We start from the raw sequence: 23249 nt of genomic DNA on the forward strand, positions 1-23249 counted from the left end.
GAAAATAATAATGAATCTTGCATAAAATCTTGAATAAAAAGCCAATATAGGATTTTTTATTACTTTTAAAATGGTATAGATTTCATGGAGTGATGTATGCATTTAATTAGTTCTTTTGTTGCATATCTTTTATTGTCAAAAAAAAGAAAGAAAGATGTATGCATTTAATTAGTTCAAATCTAATTATCTCTTTAGTCTTTACATACCATCCCTTAGACCAATAATATTTTGTAACCCATGAATTATGGACCAGAAATTAATATCCTTATCTCCAAATTCTTTTCTTCAAAGAAATATATATAAGATCTTCAGCTTATATATAGATGAACTAATCAATTATCTTACAGAGGACATTAAGAGGGAAACTAGAAAACGTGAAAGTATGGAGAGGACACCTTCACTTATATTCCATGTTAGCTTGCTTATTATATTCGTCGCAGGTACTTTATATATTTAGTATACTTTCAATTGTTATATTCCATTAGATAAAAGAGAAATTACATACATATGTCACACTCACATGGAAATGGATGAAAAGAAAAAGAATAACATTTTTCGGAGAATAGTCACATATTCTTTTAAAATTAAGACTAAAGTAAGATTAATTTTTTTGCTTAAAAAAAAATACTTATTGTTATGTTAAAATTTAATACGGTATACAATATTTCTCTAGTTGTGAATCAGACAAGAGCAGATTCATGCAACGACAGCTTAGGCACATGCACTTACGAGGGGGTGCCACCTTCACCCCCTTCACCCCTTTCACCCCTCAAAGTTTGCATCGGTGTAGTTAAAAGAATGTGCAGTTATGTTTGTCCTGAGAAATGTTGTGATGCGAACTGTGCACAAAAATATAAAGGTGGGCGTGGATTTTGTAATCCCTTTGGTAATATTATTTTGTGCCAATGTCAGTACCCTTGCTAAAACTGGTTGAAATTTTTTGGAAAAACAATTGTCTTTCTTTTCATATTTTGTTATTGTAAGTTCAATAATCTTATATAATAAAGAAGGGTTCCTCCAAAATATTTTAACCAGAAAGTAACATATGTCACTAAATCAAAACCATTCATTTTGTTCATAAAAATTTCTAACTAGATTTTAAAACATTTCATTGGAACCACAACAACAATCATGGAAAACAACTGACGATCCGTCAATTGGCGATTACACATAAAATAGAAATCTGTGAGCCGTTTGGGAGCTAAATACGGAAAAATGCAAACCAATATGAACGTACAATCTTACGGTAAAGAGTGAGGAAATTAGCTATTGATTTAGCATAAGTAAATCCGCATAAGACTTGAATAAATCATATATAAATGCAAAGAATACAAGTAAAACATTTGTATTTGTTCGGCGAACAAGAGCACAAATATGGGGGAAATTGAAATAAAGATTGGGGCTGTTATTGGAGGGATGATTTCTAAATTCATATGGAATTGTAAATTCTAAAAATCAAAACACATGGATTTTGAAATAACATGTTTTATCTTTGGATTTGAATCATTCTATTTTACACTATCAAATCCAATCAAATCCATTTAAAACATAATGTGGATTTTGAAATCCAAAAACAAATCATTAAATGAATAACATTGGATTTTAATAAGTATTTGTAAATCATAGAACCAATAACACATAATTTTGATAAGTATTTTAAAATCAATGATTGAATAACACATGATCTTTGTTTGGATTTCCAAATCCATTAAAATCATAGAACCAACACTACAAGAAAACATGGAATTGTCGACTGTAAGTTGCGACTTAAAAAGCAATCGCTAAATTTAGCGACTGCATTGCGATTGTTTTGCGATTGAATAAAATAAAACAGTCGCCTAGTATATGCTAATTCGAGACTGATGCATAATGTTGCAGTTTACTCGCCTATTTGCGACTAATTTCGAGACCAATTTGACAGTCGTCAAACGTTGCGACTAGGCAGCTACTCATTAGCGACTGATATATTTAATTTGGGCCTTAAACCAAATTTGGGCCGTAACAAAACGGCGAAAACCCAAATCGATCTCATCCTCATCCCCGAGATTCCCTAATCCCTCTTTTCTCTTCATCCTCCGAGAAAACCCTAGATCTCAATTGCTCTCAATCGAGAAAACCCTAAATCTTCATTCCCCTCCTTGTATCTCTTGATTTTGATGGCTGGAGTAAAGAAAAGAGGAGGAGGAAGAAGAAACCCCTCAAATCGAACCGCTGGAACCTCACAAACGGCGAATCGAACAACCACTACTCTTCCCAGACAATATACCTTCACGCCATCGAACCAGCGAGATCCAAACACTGATTCTCAGGGAATTCCTGTCCCAATCCTACAGGCTCCAGCGAGACCTACACCTTCTTACCGAGACTATCCACCTCCGACAAATCTGTTTCAGAACTCGAGGAGCTTTCCAGGAACATCCCCTTCTAGCGAAGCTCCAATCAGGCGTCCTTCTCCTCAACCTCTAGCCTCCGCGACGAATCCACCAGAATTCTCGAGTCAACTTCGAGAGTCTCCTCAACCGTCAGTCACAAATCATCATCGACAATCTCCTCTACCTCCACAGTCTCCTCACATCTCAAATCATCGACCACCCTCTTCTCAACCTGGTCAACCTCGAGCAGCTTCTGCATCACATCACAGTTCTCAAGCGCAAAACTCACATGAGGAAAAAGAAGCTGATTCTGAGGATGACGGTGTAAGGCAATCAAATCTCCCAGCTGATGTACTTGTTGCTTTGCATGACATGCTTGTCCAACCAGGCCGTGAGTTGTATACAACTGTCCTCTCTCCCTCGTTAGAGCGTGGAACCACTTGGTAAGATTATAATTTTTAGTTGATTAGTTTGATTAGAATTTTACTTGAATTGATTAGAATTTAGGTTTGTTTGTGTTTGATTAGAATTTTAAGAATTCTGTACTTTATATTTGTTTATGTTTGAAGGTTGTTTTGTGTTTGATTAGAATTTTACTTTTGATTTGTTTGTGTTTGAAGGTTTGGTAAAGACAAGTCATCAATTACCCGAAAGATTACAAAAGTGTTTACAAACAAGTTTGATGGTCCATATTACAGTTGGGGTTGTGTTCCTACTGCAAGAAGAGAAAAATACTTCTTGGAATTCGCGGTAAATTTCTACTCCTTTCAATTTGATTTATGTATTTATAGTTTTCTTTTTTTGGTTTTTTATATCACTAACACTAGTCTTCTTTTGTAGAAAACATACACCTGGGATCCCTCACTAGCCGGTGTGGTTCAAGAAAAGTTCTATACCATTTGTCAAAACCGTATGAAAGACATGGTTTCCAAGGCAGCAGCTCAGCGAGATCAAGTGAAACCGAGTTGGATTGAGAAAACTCTGTGGAAAGAAATGTGTGACTATTGGAACACAGAAGAAGCCATGGCAAAGAGTGCAACCACTTCAGCAGCTCGAATGTCTGACCGTAATGGTCTTGGCCCTCAAAAGCATATATCAGGGCCGAAGTCTTACTTACAAATCGAACAAGAGATGGTGAGTTACATCATAACCTTTTCATTGTTTAATTGCTTGACATCATATGGTTCCTAACCTTTTAATTGTCTAACATTTCAGGAAGTGGAATTGGGAAGACCGCCAACTATTCCTGAAGTTTTTCTCAGGACTCATACCAAGAAAGATGGTACTTTTGTGGATAAGAAAGGGCAAGCAGTTCATGAGGCATATAAGAAAAAAAGGGAAGCTAAGTTGGCTGCTCTGGAAAATGATGAGTCTTCTGATGGTACTTCACGTCGATCAGAGCTATCTCACGAGGAGGATGATGAGCTTTTTCTTCAGGTAATTTGCTACTTTCCAATAGTTATTAAGTTTTTCATTGTTATGTAATGATGTAACTTTTTCTCGCTGTTTTGTTTATGCAGTCTACTTTCATAAATGATAGAGGAACATACTTTGGAGTTGGAAGCCTAGGGAGTTACATCAACGGAAAACGGAAGTTCCCTGGAAGCTCTTTTACTTTCACAAGCCTGCAACAACAGCTTGAAGAAGCTAACCGCAAAATAGAGCAACAAGCAGCTCTACAAGCAGAGAGGGACGAGAGGTTCACGGGTTGCAGCTGAGACTTTACGAGTTGCATCTGAGCAACAAGCAGAGATCTCACGCTTGGTGAGCTTCCTCAAGACTAACCCAAACTATGTCGCCTTCCTCGAGTCTCAAACCAATGACCCAAACCCTTGTGATGTTCAAAGTTAGGTTCCTTCGTATCCCTCCTTCCCTCATGATTATGAAAACTTTTGTAATATTTGCGACTTGTACTCTTGGATGCTTTCTTGAACTTATGTTGGATGTAAAATTAAACTTATGTCTTTGTTTAATTTCATGTTTGTTATGTTTTAGTTATAGTTTTCATATTCAGTTTTGGTATTATAAAATCAAATAATTCATTTTTACCAGATTTTTTTAAAAAACATGATAATTAAACAGTCGTAAAACAGTCACCGAAACGTATACAAAACAGTGATCAAAACAGTCGCAAATGAGTAACCAGATCAATCGCTAAAAGGTTGTAATTCCGTCGCTAAATTTGGCGACTGAATGGCGAAGGAAGAACCACCACAATTATCAGTCGCTAATTAGTAGCTCCGTTTCGACTGTTTAGCGACTGATTGTTTTAGCGATGCACTATTTACCGACTACACATGTCAGTCGCCAATCAGTCGTTATTAAGTAGTTTACGACTGAATAGTGACTGCTTTTGTAGTCGGCGATTTCATGTTTTCTTGTAGTGCAATAACCCCTCTAAAACAATGTTCATAATCCTCGATTTTATTTTTGTTTTACACAAATACATGAAGAAAAATATATGTATATTCAACTGTAAATGACAGTAAAAAAAATCTATATATTTGTTCTACACCAAATATATTTCATAAATATCTTAACAATTTTATATATAAGAAAATGAATGGGTACTTTTATAATTAAGTCAAATTATTTGGGTCATGTTTTCTTTACCATGTTCATGGTTGACCAACCAATTAGTACACTTGAATGTGAATTACCTACATAAATATCATATATGTAATTTGTTATCAACATGCAAACGACTCTAGATATTTTACACAACTACATTATTAAATTGTTTTGCAATGTTATTTTAGTAACTAAATAATCATCTTATGTTGAGTTTTGTCTCTCACCCTTGCATTATAAATTTGTATTTGTATTATAATATTTCTAATTTTAATCCGCTTAAATGTACAATTAACTCATTTAACCCACTAACTATACTATCAAAACATTTTCCATTTCTTAGGACTTTTTTAACCTATCATATTTTTTTACATTAAAAAAATAACTAAATGCATTAAAAACACCATTAACTCAAATTTGTTATGTGACGTACACTAAGTATTGCATAACCTACACATTTATTATCAACAAATTTCCTATAAAAGGCAAATACCTCACTAAGCGCAATCAAATATAAAACTGAAACTAGACTTTTTTGTTTGTACTTATGCAATCAATGAATGATAACATGCAAACAGAGACATAAGTAATGATCAGGTGCAAGGGATTTCAATACTGTTATGTAGTTGTAGTATAAGAGATGTCAATCCATAAAAATTGTGATATATAAGCAGTCAAGACATAATCAATGCATTCAAGTTAAGCCAAATTTCAAGTTGATTTGTTTTTAACAACCTAATGACAGAAATGTAAATGCAGAATGTAAAGTACTTTGATCAGAAACTAAATGCCGCTTAACTGGTGTCGACCGACACCAAGTGGTGTCGATCGACACTACCTCTGCAATCGCGATCCGCACGAAGCCGAGAGTCGAATCTAGCTCCCAAAACTCCACCAAATCGTCCAATACTCAAAACCCAAACCGTAAACATCCGTAGGAACCTGTAGCAATCAATCCCAGCAAGAGAAACACACAAAAAACAGCAACAAACAAGCAAGAATAAGGAATTACAGGCTTAGATCAACCATGGTCATGCACTCACCTCTTTGTAGGAAGGTTCTGACCAACAGCAACGAATCCAACCCTCCTAGCAAGCTTCTAACTCCCTCCTAGCGTTGGATCTCCCAAGAAACAGCAAGGAGTCTCACCAATCTCGCTCAAAAGCTCAAGAACAAGGTTTTCTCCGTTCTTCTCTCAAAAACGTTAAACGGCGACAAAGACAAAATGCCAAAACCCTTCTTTTCGTTGACAAACACTTAATATCTTGGTTTAATGGTTTTCCCTAAACCAAACCAACGAAAAGTCGACAATTAAGTCGAACTGGTCAAGCCAGAAATCACTGGTGTCGACCGACACCCCCTTGGTGTCGATGACACCCTCCCCCAAAACGCACAGTTTTGGTTTGCAGGTGTTACAATTCTCCCCCACCACCATATATTCGTCCTCGAATCTCGAACAACAATCAGCCAAGGACTCCCGTGCAACCGTCTCCACGGCCCGCACTCCTTCGACCGATCTACGGAAGGTTACCTCTAGGCGATAGACTCACGTTCCAGGCATTATTTGCTCTCGACTTTTGGACTTTCCTTTGCTCACAGGCCTAAATCTTAAGTTTTTATTGGCTCCTCATCAGGCCGAAGCCTGCATGCCATAATATTGGCTTCTCATCGGGCCTAAGCCTGCATGCCATAATATATAAGGAAAAATCCAATACTCGTCTCTCGGATTGCCACCCTACAGCGCACCCCTGGATCGTCATCCGAAGTCGATATACCAACCATACTCCCAAGCCACAAAGTCTCAGAATATGGCAGTACTAGGAGAACCTAAGTCCCCCAAGAGTCGCGAGCAAACAATTCTGAACACGTCTGAGTCCTATCCCTATCCAGGCTTCCTTCCCGTGGCTCGCGTAAGACATCACAATGTCCTACCAACCACATATCCCCTCCCTAGGATACCCCATGACCACACATGGATCATCTCACTGCCACTAGGGCCGCCATAAAGGCCAAACAAATGTTCTAAACATAACCGCCACCAAGGCCAAACAAATGTCCTAAACAGGACCGTCACAAAGACCAAACAAATGTCCTAAACAAGACCGTCACAAAGACCATCTGTCCCGAAGGACCGTCACAAAGACCATCTGTCCCGAAGGACCGCCTAAACAGGCACTCTGGCTAAACAGCCCGCCACAAAGGCCACACATCTGGCTAAAACGCCCGCTACAAAGGCCACACACGACTAAACAGCCCGCCACAAAGGCCACATAATGTCTCAAAAGACTGCCACACACGGGCACAATGACTCAAAAGTCCGCCACTAAGGCCACAAAAGCCCCTCCAAGGCTCACAACCACTAAAATGGAAAAATTCTAACTCACATAAAACTTTCTTTTTTAGCACTTTCCCCTTTTGGAAACTTTCCACTTTTGGAAACTTCCATTTCAGAAAACTTTCCTCCAAAAACCCCGCCTCACGGAAATTTTATACCCCGAGCACCACCTCATCTTGTTACTTAGTCGCACAACCAACCACCCGAAGCGATCAAGTAAACAAGAGAGATGGGCTGGAATACTCAATTCCCGCTCCAGGCTAAACAAGCTCAAGTCGCGGCTTGCTTCTCGAACCACTTCTTAAACCTTGCCTTCATTCTCGCCTTTTGGCTCCCAAGTCTGCTCCTCAACACCATAACAGTCCCAAAGGACTCTCATCAAAGTAATCTTCTTCTTCCGAAGTTCCAAAGTCATTTTAGGCTGAAGATCCTCAGGAATCTTAGCCAACAACTGATCATCCTCACGGAGACACTTCCGCAACATAGACACATGGAAAACCCTATGGAAAGTACGCATAACCTCAGGCAACTCCAGTCTATATGCCACTGGTCCAACCCGCTCTAACACTCTGAACGGACCCATATACCTTGTACTCAAATTAGTCTCAATCAATGACCTGTTCGGACCCCGCAACATGGCCAACTTGATGTACACTCTGTCTCCTACCTGAAACTCAAGATCTCTCCTCCTCCTATCGGCATAACTCCTCTGCCGATCCTGTGCTTCCTTCATGTTCAGCTTGAGAACCCGAATCTTCTCTGAGGTCTCCTGAACAAAATCTGCCCCGAACATACTCATCTCCCCCACCTCAGTCNTGGTGTACGACATGGTCTCCCATACAAAGCCTCATAAGGAGCCATCTTAATACTCGCCTGATAGCTGTTGTTGTAAGCAAACTTTACCAGGTTCAGGTGATCTGCCCAATGGTCACCCCAATCCAACACACACATCCTCAGCATATCCTCCAGCGTCTCGATCATCCTCTCTGACTGTCCATCTGTCTGGGGATGATAAGTTGTACTCATATGCACCTTAGTGCCCATCTCTGCCTGAAATGCCTTCCAGAACACCAAAGTGAACTTAGAATCTCTATCAGACACGATACTCGCTGGCACCCCATGCAATCTGACTATCTCCCTCACATACTTCTTAGCCAAGACTGCTGCTCCATCAGTCTTCTTAATGGCCACAAAATGTGCTGACTTAGTCAACCGGACCACAATGATCCAAATAGCATGAAAAGTCCGAGACACTGGTAATCCCACCACGAAATCCATCGTGATCATATCCCACTTCCACTCAGGAATGGGTAGACTCTTCAGTAACCCGCCTGGAACCTGGTGCTCAGCCTTTACTAGCTGACACTCATCGCACCTCGCGACCCAACTAGCTATATCCTTCTTCATCCCGACCCAGTGATAATACCTCTTGAGATCACGGTACATCTTAGTCACTCCTGGATGAATAGAAAACTTGCTCGCATGAGCCTCTCTCAGGATCTCCTGTCTCAACTCCTCAACCTTGGGCACATAAATCCGACCGTTCACCAGGATAGTACCATTATCTGAGACCTGATACTCTGAATCAACATCCTTTGAGGCATTCACCAGCCCCAAATCATTTTTCTGTGCCAACCGCACCCTGCTCAGAAGATCTGTTCTATCAACTGCTTCCAAACCCAACGGTTCCTGAGACACCGCACATAACCTCAAAGCACTCATCTCTCCTGTTAGAGACTCCATCTCCTGCTCCTGAGCCGAAGCTACTCTCTTCTGACTCAGAGCATCTGCAACCGTATTAGCCTTACCAGGGTCATAGGCTATCTCCAAATCATAATCTGCCACCAGCTCCATCCATCGCCTCTGCCTCAAGTTCAGCTCGGGCTGAGTGAATATATACTTCAGGCTCTTATGATCTGTAAACACCTGTACCTTTCCACCGTCAAGATAAGAACTCCAAATCTTCAGGGCAAAAACTACAGCAGCCATCTCCGAATCATGAGTAGGATGGTTGCCCTCAAGCTTCCGCAACTGCCGCGAAGCATAGGCAATCACCTTCCCATGCTGCATCAACACACAACCCACACGAACTCTGGATGCATCAGTATAAACCACATAGGGTTCCCCCTGCTCAGGCAAAGCCAACACTGGCGTAGTAGCCAATATCTCCTTCAGGCTTGCAAAGCCTTCCTCAGACTCCTGTGACCAAACAAAAGGAACATCCTTCCCTGTCAACTTAGTCATAGGATGTGCTCTGCTCGCAAAACCCTGCACAAATTTCCTGTAGTAACCTGCCAACTAAAGAAAACTCCTGATCTCTGTGTCATTCTGTGGTCTAGGCCAATCTCTGATAGCCTGGATCTTCTCTGGATCTATAGAAACCCCATCTGCAAACACAATATGACCCAAAAACCCATCTCACGACACTAAAAACTGCACTTGCTCAACTTACCAAACAACTTCTGCTCCCGCAGCTTCTCCGTAACTGCCCTCAAATGCACTGCATGCTCTTCAGGACTCTTAGAATAAACCAGGATGTCGTCGATGATAATGATGACAGACACGTCTAGAAACTCCTGAAACACGTTGTTCATCAATCTCATAAACGCTGCTGGTGCGTTATACAACCCAAACGGCATCACCGAAAACTCATAATGCCCATACCTCGTCCTGAAAGCAGTCTTCCTCAGATCTGCCTCATCTATCGGAATCTGATGATAACCTGGCGCCAGATCTACCTTGGAGAACCAAGTAGCACCCCTCAACTGATCCAAATTCTCATCGATCAGGGGAAGAGGGTACTTGTTCTTCACAATAACCCGGTTGAGACCCCTGTAATCAATACACAAGCGGAAACTCCCATCCTTCTTCTTAATGAATAACATCGGCGATCCCCACGGTGATACACTAGTACGGATGAATCCGTTGCTCAACAAATCCTCTAACTGCTTCTTCAGCTCTGCCATCACTGCTGGAGCCATCCTGTAAGGAGCCTTGGATAACGGTGTCGTCCCTGGTTCCAGTTCAATCGTAAAAGAATCAAACCGAGATGGTGGTAATTCCTGCAATGACTGGAACACATCCTCAAACTCCTCCACAACCTGAATACCGCTAACCGTAGACTTCCCCACTGACTCTGGCATTGATATAGTAACTAAATAAGCCTCACGGCCCTTCTCGATCATCTTTCCAGCCTGAATGGCCGAGATCACGAGACTCCCCGAAGTTGGTCTGATACCCTGAAAGACCAACTTCCCTCCTGGACGCTCAAACTCAACTCTACCCCGATGACAATCCAAATGCACCATATGTCGATGCAACCAATCCATCCCGAGAATAACATCATACAACTCCACTGGACTGATAAGCAAATCCGCTGGCCACGACTCTCCTGTGATCTGAATATCAATTCCTCTGGCTCGTCAAATAACCCTCAGGAACTTGCCTCCCGCAACTCTGATAACTCCTGAACACTCCCCGGGATCCCCTCTGATTCCCGCGCTCTCTGCACACTCCAGAGTAATGAAGCTATAAGAAGCTCCAGAATCAAACATAATGTGGAACTTAAACCCGCCCACCAACAAGGTCCCTACACAAACCTCATGTGTTGAGAACCTAACACGTTATCACAGGAAAAACATAAAATCTGAACCTACTGAAATTCACAAAGTTTAAGTACCAGAAATTAGACATGTGATTGCCCCGGCACTGGTTCCACCAGCCTCTGTAGTCGTGTAAACCCGTCGCGCCTGCTCAATCTGTGCCACCTGCTGCCCTCCCGGCTGCACATGCTGCAACGCTGCCACTGCCACCGGCTGTAACTTAGGACACAAGGGCCTGATGTGCCCTGGCTCCCTCCAAAGATAGCATACACGAACCGCTGCCGTCGGAGCACTCCTCTTGGGACAGCTAGCAATCTTGTGNCACACCAACAAGGTCCCTACACAAACCTCATGTTTTGAGAACCTAACACTTTATCACAGGAAAACATAAAATCTGAACCTACTGAAATTCACAAAGTTTAAGTACCAGAAATTATACATGTGATCGCCCCGGCACTGGTTCCACCAGTCTCTGCAGTCGTGTAAACTCGTGGCGCCTGCTCAATCTGTGCCACCTGTGCAACGCTGCCACTGCCACCGGCTGCAACTTGGGATACAAGGGTCTGATGTGCACTGGCTCCCTACAAAGATAGCATACACGAACCGCTGCCGTCGGAGCACTCCTCTTGGGACAGCTAGCAATCTTGTGATCCTTGCTCCCACACTTGAAGCAACTCGCACCACTCGGCGTCTGCATAGCCTCCCCCCTCCTCTTGGTTCCCTGCGCAGGCTTGCCGCCCCTGCTAGAACCTTCATGATGTTGAGCTTTACTAGGCTGAGCTGCTGGACTAACCGCCACTGACTGTGCCCGGATATCCTCCTCAATCTCTGCTGCAGTCTCAACCAGCTCTGCACGCGTAGCATAGCTCCGCCCTCTACAGTGAACCCTCAATTCGTCACGTAGGGCCCTCATAAACCTCCTGATCTGAGCCTCGTCAAACTCCATAGCCTCTCTCGGAAAGTACTTGCGGTTGAACTCGATTACTCCCATAATATCGAAGTCGATTGAACTCTAAGTCCAGCTCCCGCACTGACCGCGTCCCCTGAGATAACTGAAAGAACTGCCCCTCCAACCGGTCCAATGCCTCTCTCGGAAAGTACTTGCGGTTGAACTCCCCCACGATGTCAACCCAAGTCATCTCCCTCTACACTCTCCTAGCAGCCACTGATCTCCACCACACCTCAGCATCACCAATCAAGTGGTAGACCCCTAGACAATGAATCTCTAAAATCTTGTTAAAACACTCTCTTGATAGAAACAATCAACCTTGATCACTCCCCTACCCAACTCTCGTTGGAGAACCATGACCAAGCAGACAATAAGAACCGATTCATTATTGTCAATAAACCCCTTACTCATCTAATCTCTTTGGCTAAGTGAGTAAATCTCTAGCATTGGTTGATTCAAGCATTTCATCTACACCTCTTGGTGGTAAAACACCTTAGATCTAATCTGACCCTCTCGGTTTGTTGACAGCATTAAGAACACTAAACTAAGACATCCTAACCGATCAAGAACACAAAATCATCTATCCCATCCCTAGAAACTTTACTACACTACTCGGAAATCATTGCAAAAGACATAGAAACAAAGATAAACGAAAATTGTATTGTATTGAAAGATAGAGTAGAGAAAATAGAGTACAAAGTAGAAATCTTAAGAAATAACAAAAAGATATAAAATAAATCCTAACAAAAGTGGAAAAGGGTTTGAGTCGCTTTATATCTCTCTCAGAAGCTCTCGCTCTCTGGTTTGAGGGTCTGCGGCGTGCTAGGGCGAGAGGAAGAAGAGGCGGATTTATATATGGAAACCCATTAACCCTACCTTCCCAGTCCAGCCCGAGGGTCTGCTCAATGGGGTGCACGAAGATGTGCTAGGGTTGCTCTTCGGGTGTGGGTCCTCGGATTGTTCTTTCTGTTCTTGGATCCTCTTCGATCGGGTTGGCGTTCGGACTGGTCTTCCTGCTCCATAGCTCCTTTGGGCACATTTCTCCCCTTTTTCGGCTCTTAAGCACATGTTTTTATCTAAATTATGCAAATGGAAGAATACAACACCCTATGTGGCCTAAATATGGATTCCTACAGGAAATGACCTAAAAATACTAAGGTTAGGATAGAAACAATGCAAAATATGGACAAAAAGTGATGCTTAAAACATGTAAATTAGAGAGTTACCAGACCCCCAAACTTAAATCTTGCTAGTCCTCTAGCAAGGAAGTAGGAGGGTGCAGTTTAAAAACGGCGACTCATAACCTATATATGCTAAGCGAAGGATTCAAGCTATAGTCCTTAAAGATAGTTTAAAGGTGCTAAGATCAATCAACATACTTCAAATATTTTTCTCTGCTTATTACCATGCATCGATCTAGTTCAACCTCCAACTAAAAGTAAAGACTTGCAATTCCAAAAAAACATCTCTTTCACGTTCATTTAAGTGTTTGGCAAATTCTTGCAAATGGAAGGTGAATCAAGCTCAATCGGTTTCAAGGGTAAGGCTTTTTTGGTAAGGTGCCTTCAAACAAATTCTTTAGGTGGTTTTCTCTCAAAACAAAGAATGCTAGACAGTTGTGAAAACTATCTAAGATTGAGAACAATTTGGGCATATAAAGCTTAACTCTTGATAATCTACCCTTTTCTCATTCATCTCTTCTTTTTTTTTAATCAAACCACCTAGAACAAAACTACCCACAACCTTGATTTTAACTCTCTTTTTTTTTTTGTAATCCCTAAGGTGTCAACTTTAAACATCAAGCTCTCTTTTTTTTTTTTCTTTGCTAAACTCCTAATATTTATATATATATTTTTTTTCTTTCTTTCTAGGAGACTATAGCAAGATCTTTTTTCTCTTTTTTTATTTTTTATTTCTCAACCCCACCCCAAATAACCTATCTTTCAAAACCAATTCTATTAGCTAGTCCAAATGATTCTAACTTAGCTAAATCAAGAGCCAGTTCTTTGTCGTTCTCAATACTCTCAAGGTTTCACAACTTATAGCACAATGAAAAGGCCTCACTCAACAATTCACAACAAGGTTTGAAAGAAAGGTTTGGGTTCAAGGGTAAGAAAAACAAATTGGGTTAAACGAAAAGATTGGTAAAAATGGAGTGTTAACCCGAGTTTTAGAATTACTATGAGCAAGTATTCAAATTCGCTAAGCAAGACAATTTAAGTTCAAATTAAATCCAATAATATAGAGATGATTCAATGTTCAAGCAAGTTTCACACAAGTGGAGGAAGCTTTCAAAAGACACAAGGTTCTAAACAAAGATTTTTTATTTTTTCCAAAGATTGATCTAGCAACATTGAACTGTGATTAAGGGCTATAGCTTCAATCCTAAGGTTTGATTTAAAACAAGGTGGTTTTAATCATTGTCCCCTAAGATGCATATGCAACAATCCAATATGAAGCAAACTAGACTCAATCCTAATATGTAAATGCAACTACATGAACATTCTTTTTTTTTCCTTTTTTTAAAAATTTTTTTTTTTTGGGTTTTTCAATGCACATAGATGCAGACTTAAATGAATAAAACTAGCATGCAAAAATTTGAAATAAAAAAAATAAAAATATAAAACGCAATGTTATATACATTCTAGGACCCTCCCCCAAACTTAAATTACATAGTCTCTGTGTAAATAAAAGTCTGAAAAAGGTGCCAAGAATCACACAAAATGAAATAAAACTAAATGCAATGTTATTTACAAAGGTTGGATGAATGTGGTACCTCATGGGTTGGTGAAGAAGGAGGTTGTAGCAGCCTCCATACTCTCCAACGTGTAACCAGGGTTGCCACCGGCTTCAGCAGGTGCCGGGATTTGCTCATCAGAGAGCTCGATTATGCGCACGAACGACCTGCTCGGACCAGTATCCGAGGGGTTGATCGGGTAATTCGTCGTGTAGGTCATCGGGTATGGCATAAGGTAGTATGACGGGTATGGTGGGAGAGATCCGGAATGATCGCCCATGTAACCGCTTGCAGGGTGCATTGAGTAGGGCATCTGATATGACATCTGGTAAGGCATAGGGAAGGTACCTGGCTGGTCACCCGATTGGGTGTTCAGCTGGGGCATCGGATAGGGCATCGAGTACCCCATCGGGTTAGGCGTCGGATAGGCATTTGAGTGGCTTCTCCGCGATCTGTCGGGTTTGGTGACATCCTTCCCTGCTTGGGGCTCGTAGGAGGATGCCCTGTGAGGCTCTGGAGGTGTCAATCCTCGAATTCCTACTAGCGGTCCGCTTCTCCCCATCCATGTGGGTGCATATGCCGATGTGGGAGCTGAGGCACAGCTTGCCTTGTCTTGCAGCTCCTTGATCTGTCCTCCCATTACCTTCACTGAGCCAGTGAGGTCTTTTACCTTTTTGGCTAGGAACTTGTTCATCATTTTCAGCCAGCTGCTCCTCTTGTGAGCTTCCCTCACCCCAACAGGTTGCTTTTGAGAGCACACATACTCCTCAAAATCATACTCATCCGAGTTGTCTCCCTGTTCTTGCCCAGTCGTCTCTCTCTCTCTCCTGCCACGGACTCCTCTTCCGGGTTGTATAGCTCCTCCAAAGGTGGTGTGAAGTCTATGTTATCCCCTAGCCGGATTTTGGTGCACACGACGTTGGGCAGGATCATTTGGGTGGCTCCAGCAGTTGGATGAACAAACTTGAAGAGCAGCATGTCGTGTGGCTTTTCATAAGCTAGGAACCTCGCCAATGTGAGGTAGTCGATGTCTAGCCATCTCGGCTCATGAACCACTCCCTTTAGGGGCACATTGCAAGCTACCAAAATTGGTGTGACCAATCCTCCTATGGAGATCTCTACAGTTCCATCTCTCCTCTCAGTTTTCATTGCCCAAGACTTCAGGTAGAGGAACTAGTCGAGCAGCACAAAGACCATGCTAGTATCCGCAACATCCCCTACTAGCTGTGTACCATCCCTATCATTGTCTAAGACTCCACACAAGGCAATGTCTAGCAGCTGGAGCTCATGATCGTTTACATTCCCAGTCTCCTTCCTAGCGAATAAGGTACAAGCTAGAGACTTGTGAAAATACCTCAAAACAGGGCTCCTTATTTGAGCTGATTTGGAGCTTGTAGACTTGTAAGGAAGCTTGTCGCCTATTGTCAGCCATAGGGACTTCATCTTCTCCTTGCTTACCTCCATATTTTCTCCACTCCCAGCCTTGAAACCATACAACTTCTCCATCTCCTCGAATGTAAGCCGGTACTCCTTGTTTCGTACACAGAAGGTGATGAACCCGATCCCCCCATCGGGTAGTAGGGTCGGGTGGTCTTCAAAAAAGTGTAACCGCAGCGTGGAGAGGAAGTGAACCGTCTCCTCCTCATAAGCCTCGAGGTTGGCTCGCATCATCTTGCCCAGATGGCATATGTCGAACAGGAACTCGACGTCTCTAGTGATGCCCAACTGCTTCATGGTTTCTCGGTGAGGGTAGCGGGTACCAACAAAATTCATCTTGCGGAAGCCTTTGAAGAGCTTGGCCGGAGTCTCTACTTCTTTCTGCTTCAGCCTCCGCAAAGCCTGGCGTGTGCGGTCTCTCTGCTCCTCCTCTTGGTCACGGTTCTCCTCCTCTGTGTCTTGATCCTCTTCCTCAGCTGCTCTCTCGGCCACCTTCTCAGCCCTTTCAGAGGCTGGTCTCTTCCCTCTTGCAAACGCAATTCTGCTCCTTAACCGCGAGGTTTGGATCTCCTCTGGTTCTCCTCCACTGACATCAGAATCGACCTCCATAGGATCAGTAACGGTTCTCTCGGACATAGACAGATCCCTACGTCAAGGAGATCAGCGGATTGCAACAGCTACTGGGTCGGGAGAGAGAACACCGTCATCTACCTGATCGGTTGCTCGAGCACCGAATCGGGTGACGGAACGGGTTAAGCATCGGGTTGGAGAAGCGTAACGTCCACCAGCGGTTGGGAATGCGGAACGTCTCCTCTTCCTTGGTATTCTCGAGGTTCGACGGCATCACCTCCGGTTGTAGCAGCGGCGGAGGTTGATCTTCTTCCCTTCCTTTGGTAGGTGTTCAGCTTTGGTGCCATTATAGAATCCTTGAGAAGAAAGAAAAGCTTAACTCGAGATTAATAGGGTTAGTTCCCGAAAAATCAAGGAGCACTCGAGTTTGAGAGAGAATAGAAAGTAGGAAGACAAAGAGTTTTTAGGGTTTAGAGAGAAGTTATGGAGTTGAGAGGGTTAGACTTCTTAAATAGGGGGGGGGGTTGGCTTCTTGGGCTTCTCCAAGAGTGGGCTAGGGTTTGTGGAATTCGGACTCCACTCGCCACTCGAAAGGGAACACGACCAGGAGCGTCGGGTACGGTGTCAGGTTGAGCCTCGGCTTCCTCAAATTTCCTTTTTCACCCTTTTTTTTAATGAAAATATGCAAAAATAGAAAATGAGATAAAATAGATATATAAAACTGAAAACAAAATAAAGGATACCTTTGGGACTTCCTCCCAAGTGAGCTTGTTTTAAGTCACTAAGCTTGACTCTTAATGTTCTTTAAACATGGGAATTAGGAGGGAGAGGTTCTCGAATCCTCTCCACTGTAGCAGGCTGATTCAATTGATTCTCCATGTCTTGTCCAGATTCCACAGCAAATGTGGTGTTGACTTCTTCAAGATGTTTGACTTTTCTCTGTTTTGTCTTAGTGGAAAAGGCTTGGCCATCAATGGTTGACCTCTTAATTCCCTTCTTGACATCAAACTCCATCTTGAAGTGTTCTCCATGCTCAATTCTGATCTTGCTTTGCTTCACCTCAATTACTGCACCTACTGTTGCCAAGAATGGTCTTCCTAGGATCAGTGGATCGTCTGGTTCCTTATCCATATCAAGGATGATAAAATCAATAGGGATTTCCACTCTTCCAATTCTGAGAGGCAAATTTTCCAGGATCCCCATCGGATGTCTGATTGTTCTATCAGCTAGAACCAAATACAGACTACTCGGTTTAAAACTGGTAAAACTCATCTTGTTGGCAACTGACAGTGGCATGATGTTGACCGAAGCTCCCAGATCGCACAAGCAATTGTTGAAAATCCTAAGACCTATTGAACATGGCAGAGTAAAAGAACCAGGATCCTCCAATTTCTCCTCGATTCGCAATTCAGGATCTAAGCACACTCCACTCCTGAGAATTTCATACCCAATCTCCTTGACAGCTTCCTTAACCTCAATCTCCAGCTGAACTGCCTCCTTGGAGATTTCCTCTTGAAGTTCGTGTGGTGGTAAGAGCTTAAGAGGTGGAGCTTTTTGCTTGGTCATACGCTCTGCAAGCGCCTCCAGTTGGATGTCAAGTGCAGCATTGAATCTTTCCTCTAGCTCCCCTTTGGCTGCTACAGACAGTTGAGGTTGAGCTCTCATTTGAACATCTACTCGATGTATCATCCGATCACCATCATAGGGTGAGTCATCGGGTTCTGCCTCGGTTGGTTCTTCGATTTGTGATTCTTAAACCAGTGCTTGATCATCGACTCGATCAGTCTCCTCAGGTAAAGGCTCGGGTTCATACTCGGATATGTAGTACTTATACTCATTCATCCCATAATGATCCATAGCCTCCCCATCTTGAACATCATGGAGGACAGTGAGGTAGTCCTCATAATCATCATCAAGGAAAATGGCTTGGGCAGTGGCGTAATCCTTTGGGTTCTGAACAGCTTTACCTGGCAGCTGGTTGATCTTTGGAGGTGGTTGGTTGTTGTGGTTGCGCTCGAGGTATCTCAGCTTAGTGTTGAATGAATCATACTTGGCAGTCAAGTCATTGTATCCAGAATCGATCTTGTTACTCATTTCCGCAAACCGTTTTGCGTTGTCCATAGCAGCCGAGGCTTGATTTTGAATCATCTGCTGAATTAGGCCGCATTGGTCCGCTTCTTTGGAGTGGTTCTGCGGGCCTTGTTGTTGTTGGAATCCAGGTGGTGCAATGGGTTGGTGGTAGTTACCAGAATACTGCTGCTTAGGAGCATATCCTTGATTGTATTGAACAAAAGGCTTTTGCTGGCCTTCATTCCCTTCAACTGCTGACGGGAAGATTTGGTCTTGAGGATTGGCAACATTTGGGTTACGGTATGACAGATTCGGATTCGGCTTGTAGTTGTTGTACCCTTTTTTGTAACCGTCTTGGTTGTTGATGTAGTTCACATCCTCTAGCTGAACATTCTCCCCATCTTGGTGTAAAAACTGCTCGTCCTCTGAGATCGCATGAACATGCTGCTGCTGGTTGAGGAGCTTGTCGAGCTTGTCATTAAGGGCTTTCATGTCCCTCTTGTACTTGGCATCTTCCTCTCCAGTATATCGCACATTGCGATCGTACTCCTCATTATAATGCCCATCAGATTGAGCCAAGTTCTCCACTAGGTCCCAACCTTCATCAACATCCTTGTTGAGGAAGTTAGCATTGCTTGTGGTGCCCAGCAACATCCGTATCTTGGGTACCATTCCTCGGTATAGTGTACTGAGCAATGAAGCAATGCTAAAACCATGATGAGGGCATCTGGTAGTGTATCCCTTGAAATGTTCCCAAGCTTCATTGAACATCTCATTGCTCTTCTGAACAAAGCTGGAAATGTTATTTCGCAGCCTTGCGGTTCTGGAGTTTGAGATGAATTTTGCCAGAAACGCCTTCTTGCACGCTTCCCAAGTGGTGATGAACTCCTTGGGAAGTGATTTCTCCTAGAGGTGCGCTTTGTCTCCCAAAGAGAATGGGAAAAGCCGGAGTTTGAATCCATCCTCACTAACTCCATTTATCTTGGTGAGGCTACAGAGCCTATCAAACTCATCCAGATGGTCCAATGGGTCCTCCATTGGTAATCCATGAAACTTATTGCTCTGTATCATCTGGATAAGACTACTCTTGATCTCAAAACTGTTGTCCTGGACAGTAGGTGGCACAATGCCATGTCTTTGAGTGTGAGTAGATGGAACATCTCCTGCTCCTATGTTGGTCCTTGCTTGAGGAGCTGGTGGACCGTTCTGATTGTTCATTGTCTCCTTAATTGTTGCTAGTTGCGGTTGTTGAACTTGTTGTTGTCGGAGTAACCGTGGTCTCTCGATGTAAACGAAAGTAAACAAGTCAGTACTTAACAAAAATGTATAAAAGAACTTGATCTAGCAAGTGCTGAAATCCTAAACGTAGCAGATTAAATTCAACCAAATGGCAACAGCGCCAAATTGATAACAGGTTTTTCACCCAGAGTATCAATTCCCTATACAGTTGTAGTACAAAGGGTTATCAATCCAAATGGTTGTTATGCTAGCAGATAGGATGCAATCAGAAGCAAGCAAGTCAAGCCAAGCAATAAATGGTTTGTCTAACAATCCTAAAATAATAAAAGAAAAGAATATAAACAAGGAACCACACGACCTAAGCACTCGATGCAAGCATTCGAGTACAGGTTCGAGTGGGGTGATCGAGTAAACAAGGAACATATGAACAGATCGAAGGGTTACTCGAAGCAGGTGATCGTGTGCCTGTTCGGGTAAAGGATCGAGTGATGAATAAAAATGCAAGCAATTAAAATACGAAAGCTTCTAAGGATGGGGTAATCGACTCCTAAGTGTTCCTGACCAATACAGATGTCTTACATGCCTCAAGCAAATATTCCCTAGACAATGAATCTCTAAAATCTCGTTAAAACACTCTCGTAATAGAAACAATCAACCTTGATCACTCTCCTAACCAACTCTCGTTGGAGAAACATGACCAAGCAGGCAATAATAACCGATTCATTATTTTCAATAAACCCCTTACTCATCTAATCTCTTAGGCTAAGTGAGTAAATCTCTAGCATTGGTTGATTCAAGCATTTCATCTACACCTCTCGGTGGTAAAACACCTTAGATCTAATCTCACCCTCTCGGTTATTTGACAGCATTAAGAACACCAATCTAGAAGGGAATTTATAAAACATAAAGAATCAAACTAAGACATCATAATCGATGAAGAACACAAAATTATCTATCCATCCCTAGAAACTTTACTACACTACTCGGAAATCATTGCAAAAGACATAGAAACAAAGATAAACAAAAATTTCATTGTATTGAAAGATAGAGTAGAGAAAATAGAGTATAAAGTAGAAATCTAAAGAAATAACAAAAAGATATAAAATAAATCCTAACAAAAGTGGAAAAGGGTTTGAGTCGCTCTAGATCTCTCTCAGAAGCTCTCGCTCTCTTGTTTGAGGGTCTGCGGCGTGCTAGGGCGAGAGGAAGAAGAGGGGGGTTTATATATGGAAACCCATTAACCCTAGCTTCCCAGTCCTGCCCGAGGGTCTGCTCGATGGGGTGCACGAGGATGTGCTCGGGTTGCTCTTCGAGTAGGTCCTTGAATTGTTCTTTCTGTTCTTGGATCCTATTCAATCGGGTTGGCGTTCAGACTATTCTTCCTGCTCCATAGCTCCTTCGGGTACATGCTCGGATTTGACCTTGTTTCTCCCCTTTTTCGGCTCTTAAGCACCTGTTTTCATCCAAATTATGCAAATGCATGAATACAACACCCTAAATGGCCTAAATGTGGATTCCTACAGTAAATGACCTTAAAATGCTAAGGTTAGGATAGAAACAGTGCAAAATATGGACAAAACGTGATGCTTAAAACATGTAAATTAGAGAGTTATCACAAGCCCACAAGATCAACACCAGGGACTCCAACCGCTGGGATTCCCACACCCGGATATCACTGGTGTCGACCGACACCCCCTTGGTGTCGATCGACACCCCCCCCAAAACGCACAGTTTTGGTTTGCGGGTGTTACAAAGTTAAACGCTGCGTTTTGGGTTAGGGAAAACCGTTAACTCAAGTGTTTTGTCTCATTCGACGAGTTTAGCCGTTTCTAAGAGAAAAGAAGAGAGGAAAAGAGTTCTAAGTGTTCTTGATGAGATTTTGGGAGTTTGAGGTTGTTCATGTAGAGATGTGTAGCTGGGATCGTTGTAGGAGCTTCCTGGAAGGGTTTTCTTGCTTGTTTAGGGTTAAGAATCGTCTTGGCAAAGGTATGTGCATGACCATGGCTTATCTAAGCTAGAGATTTCTCTGATCTGCTTGTTCTGTGTTGTTAGGCTTGTTAGAATGTTATTTGGGACGTTAGGAAGCTTTCTTGTGGCTTGGGATCGAGTTTTGTGGTTGTAGGAACGAAGATCCGGCGAGAAGCTTTGGGGGAAAATGTGCATCGACCGATGTAAGTGCGAGGACGGCGTGTAAAACCTAGGGTTTTCGTGCTATGTCGAGCATGCGTCGGTCGATGCAATGGGAGCATCGGTCGATGCAAGTGAACCTTGCATTGGTCGATGCATATCATGTGTCGGTCAACGCAACCCCAACCGGTATTGATATGATTCTTGAGGCTCTGATACCACTTGATATGATTCTCCCGAGGAATCGACACCTTCGAGGATGTAGATAGATACACCTTGATTCTAAAGACAAAAAAGCCTCAAGAATAAGGACGATGGAATAAATGGTCGCACAAGAGTTGCGGAAAGACTCTTGATATACCGTTTTGATCTTTCAGCCTCGCACCAAAAAGATTGCATCTCTCAGCCTCGCACCAAGGAGATCGGGTTTTGACTATTGGAATCACACCAAGTAGTCGGTTTTGATTGTTGGAATCACACCAAGCAATCGGTTTTGTTCACAAAGAACAGAAGAGAATCACTCTCAAAGAAAAGAAAAGGTTTTATAAAGAGTTGGTTGATTATTTCTTTGCTCTTACATGAGTTTATATAGGATACGAAAACTTGGTAACAAAGCTAAGTATTATTCTTGAAACTAAAAAGAACAATAAAGATAGATAGTTGAATGAAGATTCAACTCTTGAAGTTTGCTTTCCCTAGGTGTCCTTCCCAAGGTGAGTTGAACTCCAATTTTCGTCACTTCTCTTTGGCCACAAAATAGAGTGATTATTTTGGGCTTTCTTGGACTTGAATTATATTCAAAATAGGCTGGAATTGATAGGTATCATCCCCAATAGATTTTACCATGATCCCTTTGGCCATAAGCTCTTGAATAAGCCCATTTAGTGCATTCCTTAGCTGCTTAGCTTTTGCTCTAGTCATTGGTCCTTCAGGTACAAGCAATGGTTCCTCAGCTACAAGCTCCTCTGGTTCAAGCTCAGCTACACATTCCTCAGGTTCAAGCTCAGCTACAAGCTCATCCTCCTTAGCTCCATCCATGATCACATCATCCCCCTCCTCTTGAAAGGGATTTGACCTCAAATCTGGATCATCTACCACAAAAGGAACTAAATCAGAAACATTAAAGCTTGAACTCACATTGTACTTACCATGAAGATCAAGTTGGTAAGCATTGTCGTTAATCTTTCTTGTGATCTCAAAGGGCAATCGATTCTAGGCATCAGTTTTGACTTCCTTTCAG

General features: G+C 42.4%; 1 protein-coding gene across 1 annotated transcript; it reads left to right on the plus strand.

Moving 5' to 3' along the window:
* LOC109127573 (putative defensin-like protein 180) lies at positions 300-944 on the plus strand. The gene is made up of 2 exons (XM_019232521.1): positions 300-440; positions 674-944. The coding sequence occupies exons 1-2, from the start codon at positions 383-385 to the stop codon at positions 922-924; spliced, it is 309 nt and encodes a 102-aa protein (XP_019088066.1). The 5' UTR covers positions 300-382; the 3' UTR covers positions 925-944.

The sequence above is a fragment of the Camelina sativa genome, chromosome 11 (genome assembly GCF_000633955.1).
Source record: "Camelina sativa cultivar DH55 chromosome 11, Cs, whole genome shotgun sequence".
Taxonomy (NCBI): Eukaryota; Viridiplantae; Streptophyta; class Magnoliopsida; order Brassicales; family Brassicaceae; genus Camelina; species Camelina sativa.

Excerpts from the sequence above, each read along its gene's own strand:
- LOC109127573 (XM_019232521.1), top strand. The coding sequence starts at position 383 with ATGGAGAGGACACCTTCACTTATATTCCATGTTAGCTTGCTTATTATA. Across the intron at positions 441-673 it reads GCTTATTATATTCGTCGCAG|TTGTGAATCAGACAAGAGCA; the intron begins GTACTTTATATA and ends ATATTTCTCTAG.